The 15,314-nt window shown below is 41.5% G+C and overlaps 1 protein-coding gene across 3 annotated transcripts in view; it reads left to right on the plus strand.

Moving 5' to 3' along the window:
* The window catches only part of LOC124283094, a 35,375-nt gene that overhangs the window by 12,987 nt on the left and 7,074 nt on the right, over nucleotides 1–15,314 (plus strand). For 2 of the 3 annotated variants that reach the window (XM_046719119.1, XM_046719121.1), the window contains exons 3-8: nucleotides 3,569–3,714; nucleotides 6,643–6,761; nucleotides 9,163–9,295; nucleotides 10,102–10,310; nucleotides 10,591–10,671; nucleotides 11,193–11,313. In XM_046719119.1, coding sequence (XP_046575075.1) covers nucleotides 3,569–3,714; nucleotides 6,643–6,761; nucleotides 9,163–9,295; nucleotides 10,102–10,310; nucleotides 10,591–10,671; nucleotides 11,193–11,313 — 809 coding nt within the window. The remainder of the gene's footprint in view (nucleotides 1–3,568; nucleotides 3,715–6,642; nucleotides 6,762–9,162; nucleotides 9,296–10,101; nucleotides 10,311–10,590; nucleotides 10,672–11,192; nucleotides 11,314–15,314) is intronic. The other variant, XM_046719120.1, reaches the window with a different exon arrangement.

Here is a 15,314-nt window from a genome sequence, read left to right on the forward strand (position 1 = left end):
CAGCATCAACTAGCAAGGCATGTGAACTTAAAGTACCTTTAAAAACAATCCTGAATACAGCTGGTTGGAGCAGTGTATTTGGGCGCTTCTACAACAAACCCCGCCGTCATGTTGCTGGAATATTGCTAAACTCAGTCAGTCAGTCAGTCAGTCTGTCTACAACAAACCCCGCCGTCATGTTGCTGGAATATTGCTAAAAGCGGCGTAAAACCAAACTCAGTCAGTCAGTCAGTCAGTCTACAACAAACCAGTATTAAATGACAGTACTTTCAGTAATGCTATTTTACCACCCTGCAATTTGTCTAGTTCTGAGTAATCCACTTATGTGACAAGAACTTGAAGATGTAGTTTGGATCTACCTTAGTACAGTTTGTAGAGTTAGGCTGTATTTGCCAATAGGCAATGAGTTTCCAAGTGACATGTTACATTGTACTTTTTGGAAAACATAGAATTATTGATAGACAATGAGTCTTTTGTGTGTTTTGTAGCATGAGTTAAGGGGAAACCCTTTTTTGTTTTGGAAATATGTTTCCTGCTCTAAATATCTCACGGGATCGCGATAGTACAGAATAGGGAGGTGGACTTTAAATATTAAACGAGACTTACCTGTAAGGTGAAGTTTGATATTAATTCCACCGACCTATGAAGTACTGAGAGATTACGTGCCCTCCACTCCCACCCTTGTTGGCCAGGAACCATATTTCTAGGCTAAAGACTGATGTTTCAGCGCATGCGCACATCTCACGTAATCCCTCAGTACTTCATAGGTCGGTGGAATTAATATCAAACTTCACCTTACAGGTAAGTCTCGTTTAATATTTAATTAAACACTAGAATTTCGTCAGGAAACAATCATTGTGTGTCGAAAGGACGCCAGTGTATCGTCCAAATTTTGCGGCGTGCATTTGTTAAGATGCACATGCAATATGTGAATCAGGACCTTAAAATCGAGCTGAACTCTCAGTGAATACGTATTCAAAGTTTACTTATTTTATTTTAACTAAATTTCTAGGAAGCACAGTTTTCCGTTGATATGGTTATTTTCTGTGTTTCTCATCGACCGACAGACCCTTCTAATTTTATATTGTTGTCCGCCCCCTCCCCCTCCTCAAGAACATTATTCAGATAATGTTGTGTTTATTAAGTTGTTTTTCCCCGACTGACCGGCCCATGTACAGAATTTGGTGGCTACGTGTAACATTAAAGAAATCATGCCCTATGCATAATTGCAACAAGGTAATGAAAGTGGCATTTTTAGTATTTGTCATCCAAATTTCACCCCATTAAAGCAGATCCTGTACGATTAACTACGACACAAAGGCTGAAAGTGATATCATTCACATAGGCATTGTGAAAACCCGAGTAACAGCAGACACACATGGGTTCACACATCGTATCCATGTGGGGAACACGGATCTTTGGCGGGACTGCGAACGCTTGAAACACTAGGCCCCGTGAAAGACAGATTTATGAGTTTGAGAAAAGTGATATTTCACTGCAGAGAAAATAGCACTTGGCCGGAACTATATATTTCGTGGCTCAACAAAGTTTTATGTCCAGTATCTTGTTACACAAAAAATGGCATGGGATGCCCAACCGACACCGATCAGCTGATCAACGAGTTATTCAGTGCGAGTTCTTATGTGTTAGTGCGCCTGACTTTTGACGTTTACGCTGAGACCGAAAGGAGCGGGTATTTTAAGTTGGAGAACTTGTCCCCAATCCCTTTCACATTTGTGAATAAAATATGTTTAAATCAAACCGAAAGGATCGTTTGGTGGATATTATTGTTGTTCTTATTCAAACATTGACAATAAATAGAAAGATAGCAACTGTTAACAGATATGTATTGTCTTGATATATATTTTCTTTTCTTATCTGTGTGGCTGAACAAAGAAGTAAACAGTCTTTACTTTACTACACCACTGGTGTAAATATCACGGTTTCCACGTCACTCAATGATAGATAAATCATATTTCACTTGTCACCACATGAACTATCCTCTATGTATATCACCTCTTGGATGTTTAGTATTGTCCACCTCGTGAACAGATGACGTCAAACGCAGGATTTGTTTTGGATGTTACTGAAAATGCATGTGGTCAGTAACTGTATATACGAGCTTTGCACGTGCCTTTCAATCTACGAGTGCTGACGATTTCATTTTTCACGCTATAATTTACACCTAGTTGTATTTGTGGATCCCTATGACCGTTAGACCCAAGGCGTCAACATGTACTTCCCTGCTGCCCGCTCCGGTAAGGTGTCATATAAAGGGGCATCTTTCCCTAGGGATGTGCTCGTATCTTTAGGAATGGCTTTCGGCATTAAGCACCTTTTCTACAAGTACGTGTTCACAGCGTGTTCTTAAAGTTGGTAGGATCGGGTGGTCAGGCTCACTGACTTTGTTGGCACATGTCACCGCATCCAAATTGTGTAGATTGATGCTCATGCTGTTGATCGCTGGATTGTCTGGTCCAGACTTGATTATTTACAGACCGCCGCCATATAGCTGAAATATTGCTGAGTGCGGCGTAAAACTAAACTCACTCACTCACTCACTCACTCACTCACTCACTCACTCACTCTTCAGGTTGGTCCTTTTATTTTTACAAAAGTAAAAGAATAAAACTGTTTATACAGACTTGTCGCAGAGAAACACTTCATCCCATAGGCTGTTTCTGTGGATAGACCTTCAAGGCAATCATGTAATTTCACACCAAACGATTCCAATAGTACACAGTTCCATTTTGTGTGAGGCATCAATAAACTGATGAGAGTTATTACCAGGAATAATTACAACCAAAATTTAACCATACTGATTAAGCCTAATATATTTGGTATTGCAACATTTACAGTGAGCTTCCTCAACGTAACCAGTGAGTTACAAATTGTTTCAGTTATTCCAGGGCGTGTGGTCTAATCGTAGAACAAAATCTAACATGATGCAGATCCTAGACTTTCTCCACTCCGGTGTAACTCACGAGCACAAGTGTTGTTTTGTTTGTTTGTACTTTTACTCTCATCAGTATTCCACCTATAAGTCCGCGATCCGTAAATAACAGAGTCTGACCAGACAATCCAGTGTGATTGATATCGCAAGCATCGATGTACGCACAGGATTCTTGAACACCAAAGGGAGGCAACTCTGTACAGCTAATTGTGGCGACTTTGAGGGTTGAACCAACCCTTTTTTTATAGTAACATGCATATGTCATAAGAAAAGGAGGACAGCTGTAAAGGATTTGATACCAGTGCTAGTTGACGTACCTGAGGACCTTTCTGTATTGAGATACGGTGGGGTAGCCTATTCCCCCGCCGTGATATTGCGGGAATATTGTTCAAAGCGGCGTTAACCAATGCTCACTCACACACCTCAGTTGATATTTATCGCTGGAGTAGTGGTCAAAGAGAGTCAAAGGTATAATACCCGAGTTCCATTCTGTACAAGGGTACATTGTTTGAAGACGATTTTTGGTGTCCCTATGACGATTGTTCTTGTAACCAACCTTTATACCATTCTAGACTTGTGTTGATAACTCACTGTAGTTTGTTTTGTTTTTTCAAGGATGCAAAATGGAATTCTGCCCCCAACTGTTGGAGGGGATTTTATGGGTGCTCCACAGTCCTTGGAGGTAGAGGGCGATTTGTTTAAAGATACCTCAGGGAAATTCCACCAGCAAGTCGTGATCACATGGGAACCGCCCGCGACAGGTAACAGCTTATACAGTAAATATAGGATAGATACGTCAGACAGGTAACAGCTTATACAGAAAATATAGGATAGATACGTCAGACAGGTAACAGCTTATACAGAAAATATAGGATAGATACGTCAGACAGGTAACAGCTTATACAGTAAATATAGGATATATACGTCAGACAGGTAACAGCTTATACAGTAAATATAGGATATATACGTCAGACAGGTAACAGCTTATACAGTAAATATAGGATATATATGTCAGACAGGTAACAGCTTATACAGTAAATATAGGATATATACGTCAGACAGGTAACAGCTTATACAGAAAATAAGGATAGGATATATACGTCAGACAGGTAACAGCTTATACAGAAAATATAGGATAGATACGTCAGACAGGTAACAGCTTATACAGTAAATATAGGAAATATATGTCAGACAGGTAACAGCTTATACAGTAAATATAGGATAGATACGTCAGACAGGTAACAGCTTATACAGTAAATATAGGAAATATACGTCAGACAGGTAACAGCTTATACAGAAAATATAGGATATATACGTCAGACAGGTAACAGCTTATACAGTAAATATAGGATATATATGTCAGACAGGTAACAGCTTATACAGTAAATATAGGATAGATACGTCAGACAGGTAACAGCTTATACAGAAAATATAGGAAATATACGTCAGACAGGTAACAGCTTATACATTAAATATAGGATAGATACGTCAGACAGGTAACAGCTTATACAGAAAATATAGGATATATATGTCAGACAGGTAACAGCTTATACAGAAAATATAGGATATATATGTCAGACAGGTAACAGCTTATACAGAAAATATAGGATATATATGTCAGACAGGTAACAGCTTATACAGAAAATATAGGATAGATATGTCAGACAGGTAACAGCTTATACAGAAAATATAGGAAATATACGTCAGACAGGTAACAGCTTATACATTAAATATAGGATAGATACGTCAGACAGGTAACAGCTTATACAGAAAATATAGGATATATACGTCAGACAGGTAACAGCTTATACAGTAAATATAGGATATATATGTCAGACAGGTAACAGCTTATACAGTAAATATAGGATATATACGTCAGACAGGTAACAGCTTATACAGAAAATATAGGATATATACGTCAGACAGGTAACAGCTTATACAGAAAATATAGGATATATACGTCAGACAGGTAACAGCTTATACAGTAAATATAGGATATATATGTCAGACAGGTAACAGCTTATACAGAAAATATAGGATATATATGTCAGACAGGTAATGGCTTATACAGTAAATATAGGATATATACGTCAGACAGGTAACAGCTTATACAGAAAAAAATATATGGATATATATGTCAGACAGGTAACAGCTTGTACAGTAAATATAGGATATATATGTCAGACAGGTAACGGCTTATACAATGAATATAGGATATATATGTCAGACAGGTAACAGCTTGTACAATGAATATAGGATATATATGTTAGACAGGTAACGGCTTGTACAATAAATATAGGATATATATGTCAGACAGGTAACAGCTTGTACAATGAATATAGGATATAGGATAGATATGTCAGACAGGTAACGGCTTGTACAATGAATATACAGAAAATATAGGATATATATGTCAGACAGGTAACGGCTTGTACAATGAATATAGGATATATATGTCAGACAGGTAACAATGCTTGTACAGAACAATGAATATAGGATATATATGTCAGACAGGTAACGGCTTGTACAATGAATATAGGATATATATGTCAGACAGGTAACGGCTTGTACAATGAATATAGGATATATATGTCAGACAGGTAACGGCTTGTACAATGAATATAGGATATATATGTCAGACAGGTAACGGCTTGTACAATGAATATAGGATATATATGTCAGACAGGTAACGGCTTGTACAATGAATATAGGATATATATGTCATATGACAGGTAACAGCTTGTACAATGAAAATATAGGATATATATATAGTCAGACAGGTAACGGCTTGTACAATGAATATAGGATATATATGTCAGACAGGTAACGGCTTTTACAATGAATATAGGATATATATGTCAGACAGGTAACGGCTTTTACAATGAATATAGGATATATAAAGGTAGGACGAAATCGCACCCAGACAAAATCCCCTCGGACAAAATGTCTGCACACGGCGGACAAATTCGTAGTGTGAAACAGGACACACAATTTATTCTGAAGTAGATAATTTCATTTTCCTCATAAATTAACAGTATTGGTCATAAGCACTAAAAACATGATTCGACGCCGATCTCAGGACGTAATGCATCATCCGTGTATATTTTCATGCTACATGTAATCATCTAAAGCATCATTCTAGAACATCAGCATCTTTGTACATCTTAATTGATGTATGGCTGGATGACCATGAGATGTTACAAGAACCGGATTATCCATTGTCAACGATGTCTTCATGGACCCACCACATTCAAATGCAACTTTTCTTGAACATTTCCTACCTAATACTGCTCTTATTTGGAACCTTCTTAGTGTACAAATATCCACCTAATGCTATTTTAACTCCTCCCTTATTGCTCTTTAGTACTTCCATTTTAGAACACTGATAAAAGCTGTCATCATCAAAGACACATTTATACAGTTTATCAATGCAGCCACTGGCTTCTGTTACGAAAACATGCTAATCGACTTGCTACATATAACTGGTGAAAAAGGGTAGCAATAACATATAAAAATGGGATTTTGTCCTATGTTGGTCATTTTGGTGTGGGATTTTGTCCACAGAAATTATGTCCTATGGGATTTAGTGTGGGTGGGATTTTGTCCGGCTGGATTTTGCCCGTCCCCCTCATATATATGTGTGTATATTATATATCGGGTTCCAGTACCTTCTCTGTCTGATGTTACAGCTGCAGGATTCCACAACCTGAAAGGGTTCTACGTGGAAATCTCCAGAAGAAACTCACGATACTTACGCTGCTATGTATTCGATTTCTCTCAAAGCAACTTTACATCGAGTGATCATAAGGTAACATATAACGAATGTATGGGTCATCTACATGCCATATGACGTATGTATGGGTCATCTACATGCCATATGACGTATGTATGGGTCATCTACATGCCATATGACGTATGTATGGGTCATCTACATGCCATATGACGTATGTATGGGTCATCTACATGCCATATGACGTATGTATGGGTCATCTACATGCCATATGACGAATGTATGGGTCATCTACATGCCATATGACGTATGTATGGGTCATCTACATGCCATATGACGTATGTATGGGTCATCTACATGCCATATGACGAATGTATGGGTCATCTACATGCCATATGACGTATGTATGGGTCATCTACATGCCATATGACGTATGGGTCATCTACATGCCATGGAATGTCATCTATAGGTCATGCCATATGACGAATGTATGGGTCATCTACATGCCATATGACGTATGTATGGGTCATCTACATGCCATATGACGAATGTATGGGTCATCTACATGCCATATGACGAATGTATGGGTCATCTACATGCCATATGACGTATGTATGGGTCATCTACATGCCATATGACGAATGTATGGGTCATCTACATGCCATATGACGTATGTATGGGTCATCTACATGCCATATGACGTATGTATGGGTCATCTACATGCCATATGACGTATGTATGGGTCATCTACATGCCATATGACGAATGTATGGGTCATCTACATGCCATATGACGAATGTATGGGTCATCTACATGCCATATGACGAATGTATGGGTCATCTACATGACTTGACTTGGCAATTTGCAGCTATATACAACACTGTATTTGACTTCGGTCGACCGGTCAAGGTTGTGCTGGTGCCAATGATCAGGTGTGAAGTTTGACTATATTTATGTGACCTCCTCGTTACACATACTTCCTCCCGTCACACGTGCAGATCACCAATAAACACATACTTCCTCCCGTCACACGTGCAGATCACCAATAAACACATACTTCCTCCCTTTACATGTACAGGTCACCAATTAACACATACTTCCTCCCGTCACCCGTGCAGATCACGAATAAACACATACTTCCTCCCTTTACATGTGCAGATCACGAATAAACAGATACTTCCTCCCTTTACATGTGCAGATCACGAATAAACACAAACTTCCTCCCTTTACATGAACAGGTCACCAATAAACACATACTTCCTCCCTTTACATGTGCAGATCACGAATAAACACATACTTCCTCCCTTTATATGTGCAGATCACGAATAAACACATACTTCCTCCCTTTACATGTGCAGATCACGAATAAACACAAACTTCCTCCCTTTACATGTACAGGTCACCAATAAACACATACTTCCTCCCTTTACATGTGCAGATCACGAATAAACACATACTTCCTCCCTTTACATGTGCAGATCACGAATAAACACATACTTCCTCCCTTTACATGTGCAGATCACGAATAAACTCATACTTCCTCCCTTTACATGTGCAGATCACGAATAAACACATACTTCCTCCCTTACACATGCAGATTTTCTTCACATGTGCAGGTTACCAATAAACACATACTTCCTCCTTTTACATGTGCAGATCACGAATAAACACATACTTCCTCCCTTTACACGTGCAGATCACCAATAAACACAAACTTCCTCCCTTAACATGTACTTTATACATGTCACACAATAAACACATACTTGCTCCCTTTACATACTTCCTTTACATGTGCAGATCACGAATAAACTCATACTTCCTCCCTTTACACGTGCAGATCACGAATAAACACATACTTCCTCCCTTTACATGTGCAGATCACGAATAAGCACAAACTTCCTCCCTTTACATGTACAGGTCACCAATAAACACATACTTCCTCCCTTTACATGTGCAGATCACGAATAAACTCATACTTCCTCCAGTCACATGTGCAGATCACCAATAAACACATACTTCCTCCCGTCACATGTGCAGATTTTCAATAAACTCATACTTCCTCCCTTCACACGTGCAGATTATCAATAAACTCATACTTCCTCCCTTCACACGTGCAGATTGTCAATAAACACATACTTTCACCCTTCACACGTGTAGGTTGCCGATAAACACAAACTCCCTCCTTCATACGTGCAAATTATCAATAAACACATACTTCCTCCCTTCACACGTGCAGGTTACCAATAAACACATACTTCCTCCCTTCACACATGCAGATTATTAATAAACACATACTTCCTCCCTTCACACGAGCAGGCTGCGGATAAGCACACACTTCCTTCCTTCACACGTGCACATCACCAATAAACACATACTTCCTCCCTTCACACGTGCAGGTTATCGATAAACACATACTTCCTCCCGTCACACGTGCAGGTTATCTAATCATAATGTATTTCAAGGATTTTATTAATTTCAGCTAAAGTTCAGAAAGAAGCTCCTGGATATAGAAGGCGGATCAAAATACGAATATCTCCTGCAGATGTACACACTGCCTATGTCACCAGCCTCGAAGTCCAAGGGCCATTTCTTCAAACTTCTGCCATTTCCAGGTAAACTTAGGCACTGATATGTAGACGTTAAGGGGGGGAGTTGTATCTCAGAAAAAATGAAGCTCTATTTGTCGTGTTGTTTCAGAACTTTAATTTTTCTACAGCGATCTGTGTTGCACAATCCTGCATAGAAATTCGGATTCCCGTGCTTGTATCAACTGCTGGGAAAGGTAGTTTTTAATTTTAACCAAAGCCACAGTTTTACACAGCTACTTCCACGTTGACCAGTCCGTGTCGTATCCCTTAATGCGTCAGCGCGAGACCCAGTAACAACAAGTACATTTACAACGTTTTGAATGACTTTTGGTACGTGATCGGGATCGAACTACCGACCTTCCGTTCCCAGGGCAAAGGCTCTCCCCACTACACCACAGAGGCGATAGAGACATTACTCAATAACCATGACTCGTATATCCAGACATCCATGACTCCGGATGGTTTGATGATGAACGTTTCGTGTGGATTAACAGGGTTCTACAGTTTGTCAATCCAGCGGTTAACGATTATCCTCAATGCAAAAAGATATTCCATTGACATTTATTATATCATATTCCATCGTGGATGACAAAACCTTGTTTCAAATGGTTCTGTAAACGTAATTGAGTGAGTATGTTTTTACGCCACTTTCAGCAATATTCCTGCCATATCAAGGCGGGGAACACCAGAAATGAGCTTCACACATTGTACCCATGTGAGGAATCGAACCCCACTACCCCACCGCCCGGTAAATGTATTTGAGGAGAGGTGTTACCTATGTCTACTGAGGCCCTTGTCTCATTCATCACGTACATATCGATATGTTGTAGATGGAAAGTCACCTGGAGATTGGTCAGCATTGCTAAGCTACGAGAAGGACTACGTGGCGCCTGCGCGGATCACAGTTAGATTCAGTCTGGCACCGAAGGAGTACAACTTTCTCACATATAGGGTGAAGCTTTTCGGAGACCGAGATAAACAAAATGCAATACACATTTGTGACATCAGCACACAACACGGTTCCAAATGCCAGGAACTTGTAAGTATTAAATTCTGGTGTTAGTCTCCGCCTTAACTCGGAAAACCTCGAATACGTCACAAATCATAATATACACATGCTATACCCCACTGACAAAGCGGTACTGATTAGTTTACAGAGTTATTTCCCTTAGGAATCAGGATCCGCAGACCGAGGGGTCATATGAAGTTGTCACCATTGTGTTAGTTTAATAATAATTGATAAAGTGTTCAAAGCAGTGTTAAATCCCAAATCATTCACTAACTAGCTGTTTTAATTATGTGCATCATCTGGTTTCTAGACAATCGATCCGCCCTCCGGGAATGCTACATCCATGGCAGTCACGTTCTATGATCTTCAGGCAGATACGTACGTGGTCCAGGTGGGTTCTGTGAGACACGTTAACTGTACATGATACCACGAGTACGCTGTGTCTACATAAGTGGCCTACTGGCTGAAGGTCTTAGACCATCATCACTTCAAGCCCCCTCTACCCGTGAAGATCATGAGTCTTCAGCAACACATGCGAGCGGGTAGTCAGGCTCGCTGACTTGGATGACACATGTCATCGTATCCCAAATGCGTAGATCGATGCTCATGCTGTTGATCACTGGATTGACTGGTCCAGACTCGATTATTTACAAACAGCCGCCATATAGCTGGAATATTGCTGAGTGCGGCCTTAAATAACAAACAAACTCGAGCTCTTGTCCCACTCTGAGCTACTACGCCATATAACTGTAATACTGTTTAAAACGACCTTAAACCAACTCCCTCACAGTTGGTTAAAGCGTTGTCTCATTACGTCAAAGGCCCGGGTTATTTCCCCACCTGGGTAGAGCGTGAGATGTCCCTATCTTCTTTATACAGTCGCCATGTCTGATCACATGACTTGTTCGGTAGATACAGCCAGATGACCTCTATAGGCACGAACCTGGTCGGTGCCTGTGTTACCAGAAGCCATCAAACACCTGTGTCTCATGCATCGCGACCAAGACTGGCTTCATTACCGTTGCCCCAAAAGGTTGGTAGACGCTGTTTCTATCAGCTACTCATGCATGTATTTCACCTGATTGTTTCTTTCTCCACGGGGATGTGGAGTAGCCAAGTGGTTAAAGCGCTGGCTCGTCACGCCGGCGACCCGGGTTCGATTCCCCACTTACAATGTGTGAAGCCCATTTCTGGTGTCCCCCGCCGGCCATGATATACTCACTCAGACTCCCAGTCAACTGTAACATTTGCGCACTCAATGGTGTGGTGATCGTGTTTTTAACCACTTGTTTGCTGTCACAAACTCATTTTATCTATTTTATAGCTCGAATAGTGCGGTCTGGAGAACGGTGTCTGCATGGTGTCCCCCGTTTGATATTGCTGGAATACTGCTAAAAGCGGCGTAAAACCATACTCACTTACTAACTCACTTTCTGGATCTGGCGGATCCAGAGAGGGGGTTCAGGGGGGTCGAAACACACACACACACACACACACACACACACACACACACACACACATACATACACTTTTTGAAAATGACAAGACCACATTGAAGAATATTTTTTTTGCGTTGGCGGAGCCGACAGGGGGTTCAAAATTCCTAGATCCGCCCATGTTCTCCACAATAGGATGGTTGGTAATAGAAGCAAACAATTCATATTCTCTTCCCTTCTCTTACTCTGAGGCTTCTTGTCAATGAATCAAAGTGTTCTATCAATATGCAACTAGAATTTTTCTATTTTTCTATGCAAGGCCCACCTCTGTCTCCATGTTCGCATGTCAGCAAACCTACACTAAATGTGTAGCTTGCATTCTGATTGGTTGCTTGATCAATAGAAATCAAGGACAGGTAATCTGAGACCATTTGATCTGGATTTTGAGGTTATGAACGATCCACCACGATCAATATCCACCTAGAAATGGCTTTTCCTAAGCAAGACTCATCCTCGTATTTCAGCAAAATCTAACTTTGTACCTTGCCTACTGATCGGTCACTGAGGTTAGTGCAGGTTTGCCGAAATGTGAGCCTTAGAGGATGAGTAACACTAGGTATGGCGTTGTCCTTTCTCCAAGTCAGACCCTCATGTCTACTGGGAGAGTTACTGAAAGATGAAGCTTGGGCTCAGATTATCAAACGTGCAGTGATCTAAACTTGAAGACAAGAACGGAAACTTTTCATTATTGATTAACCCGTGAAGATCCGGGTTAGAATTAATCTTCAGGGTCCCGGTGCACAAAGGGTTCGTAACGTTACGACATATCGTAACTCCATACTTTATCATTGGCTTACGAATGGCATAGCGCTATACGAACGTTTTGAGGATCGGGTCCCAGCAACCCATGCTTGTCGTAAGAGGCAATTAACTGGATCGGGTGGTCAGGCTCGCTGACTGGGTTGACACATGTCATCGTATCCTAATTGCGTAGACCGATGTTCATGCTGTTGATTCCTGGATTGTTTGGTCCAGACCCGATTATTTACAGACAACCGCCATATAGCTGGAATATTGCTGAGTGCGGCGTAAAACTAAACTCGCTCATTATTGATGACGGGAATCGAACCCAGAACCTTCTGATCAGTGAATTAGATGGATTAACACCGTTTTTAACAGTATTCCATATATTATTACGCGGTTCTCACTAGAAATTGGAAGACATTTCTTGGTGATGCAGGTCTCGCGAGCACTCCTGGTCAGTTGTATAAAGCGGCGGTCATATCTTACGGACACGTACGTAGTTGACCGTAGTGGAGGCTGAACGTAACAGACCGTAGTAGACCCGTATTTCACCTCAGTTAAACGTAGTTAGACGTATTTAAGCGTCGGTTAGACCAAAACTTTCTCATCCGGTTTAAAATAACTCTAAGGTAAGCTTGAATGCAAAGACCCTACTGTTACTGTAGTTTGAACGTGGTTGAACGTGGTTGACCTTAGCTCCCCCTTTTTTAACCGTAGATGACCCCACTGCACCGTTGTGTTGACCGTAGTACACCGTGGTAACATGGCACTACGATCGTGTTGACCGTAGTACACCGTGGTAACATGGCACTACGATCGTGTTGACCGTAGTACACCGTGGTAACATGGCACTACGATCGTGTTGACCGTAGTACACCGTGGTAACATGGCACTACGATCGTGTTGACCGTAGTACACCGTGGTAACATGGCACTACGATCGTGTTGACCGTAGTACACCGTGGTAACATGGCACTACGATCGTGTTGACCGTAGTACACCGTGGTAACATGGCACTACGATCGTGTTGACCGTGTTGAGCCGTAGTACACCGTGGTAACATGGCACTACGATCGTGTTGACCGTAGTACACCGTGGTAACATGGCACTACGATCGTGTTGACCGTAGTACACCGTGGTAACATGGCACTACGATCGTGTTGACCGTAGTACACCGTGGTAACATGGCACTACGATCGTGTTGACCGTAGTACACCGTGGTAACATGGCGGCACTACGATCGTGTTGACCGTAGTACACCGTGGTAACATGGCACTACGATCGTGTTGACCGTAGTACACCGTGGTAACATGGCACTACGATCGTGTTGACCGTAGTACACCGTGGTAACATGGCACTACGATCGTGTTGACCGTAGTACACCGTGGTAACATGGCACTACGATCGTGTTGACCGTAGTACACCGTGGTAACATGGCACTACGATCGTGTTGACCGTAGTACACCGTGGCAACATGGCACTACGATCGTGTTGACCGTAGTACACCGTGGTAACATGGCACTACGACCGTGCACTACGACCGTGGTACACCGTGGTAACATGGCACTACGATCGTGTTGACCGTAGTACACCGTGGTAACATGGCACTACGATCGTGTTGACCGTAGTACACCGTGGTAACATGGCACTACGATCGTGTTGACCGTAGTACACCGTGGCAACATGGCACTACGATCGTGTTGACCGTAGAACACCGTGGTAACATGGCACTAAGATCAAACTACGGTTTACTGCGTTAATCACTACGGTTCAGTAGAACAAAGTTCATGACCTTAAGATGTGACTGCGACTTAAACATTACACCACAGAACTGGCTGAAAACTATCCTCGCTGTCCAAATGCATCGTTCTCTCTCCCCATCTTTCAAACTATCACCATCTTTCAAACTATCACGATCTATTCTTGGCGCTATCCTGGTCCTTCCTTGACCTTGTCTACTCATCCCTTCTTACATCAGTGCCCATTGTATGTTGGACCATTCAGTGATGTTTTGCCCAGTGATCACACGGATAATAAACAGCAGTTTATCTTCCGGATGTGTCCCCAAGCGTCTGAAGGTCGCTGTTGTTAAGCCACTCCTGAAAAAGCCTGGCTTAGACGCTGACACACTATCGAACTATAGGCCTGTCTCTAATTTATCCTTCATATCAAAATTGCTTGAGAAGGCAATCAAGGTACGCCTTGTTGATCACTTGACCTTGAATGATCTCTATGACGTGCATCAGTCTGCATATCGCTCCGATCATTCCACAGAGACCGTACTTCTGCATGTGATGGAGAGAGCTTCTTGCTGCAGCTGATGCGGGCTATGTTACAGTTCTAACGCTGCTTGATTTATCAGCGGCTTTTGATACCATTGACCATGTTCAACTAACTGAGTGTCTGAAACAGAATTTGGTATTCATGGCACAGCTCTTGGATGGTTTGTCTCATACCTCAATAATAGGACACAATCTGTGGTCATTCAAGACGTGAAATCGTGTACGCATCAGCTTACATACGGAGTGCCACAAGGTTCCGTTCTTGGGCCCATTCTCTTTTCACTCTATATGAAGAATCTCGGCAATATCATTCGGCATCATGTTGTGATGTACGAGTCATATGCTGATGACACCAACTGTTGCGTTCCACTAAACCGACTCACTTCCAGCCGATATGTCTATAATCGAAGACTGTATCCTTGACGCCAAAGCATGGATGATACAAAGGAAGCTGAGATTAAATGACAGTAAGACCGAGGTTTTGCTGTGTGGATCACCCAGTAGCACTGCTAA

This window comes from Haliotis rubra, unplaced genomic scaffold (genome assembly GCF_003918875.1).
Source record: "Haliotis rubra isolate DU_JTF1 unplaced genomic scaffold, ASM391887v1 Scf31, whole genome shotgun sequence".
NCBI lineage: Eukaryota > Metazoa > Mollusca > Gastropoda > Lepetellida > Haliotidae > Haliotis > Haliotis rubra.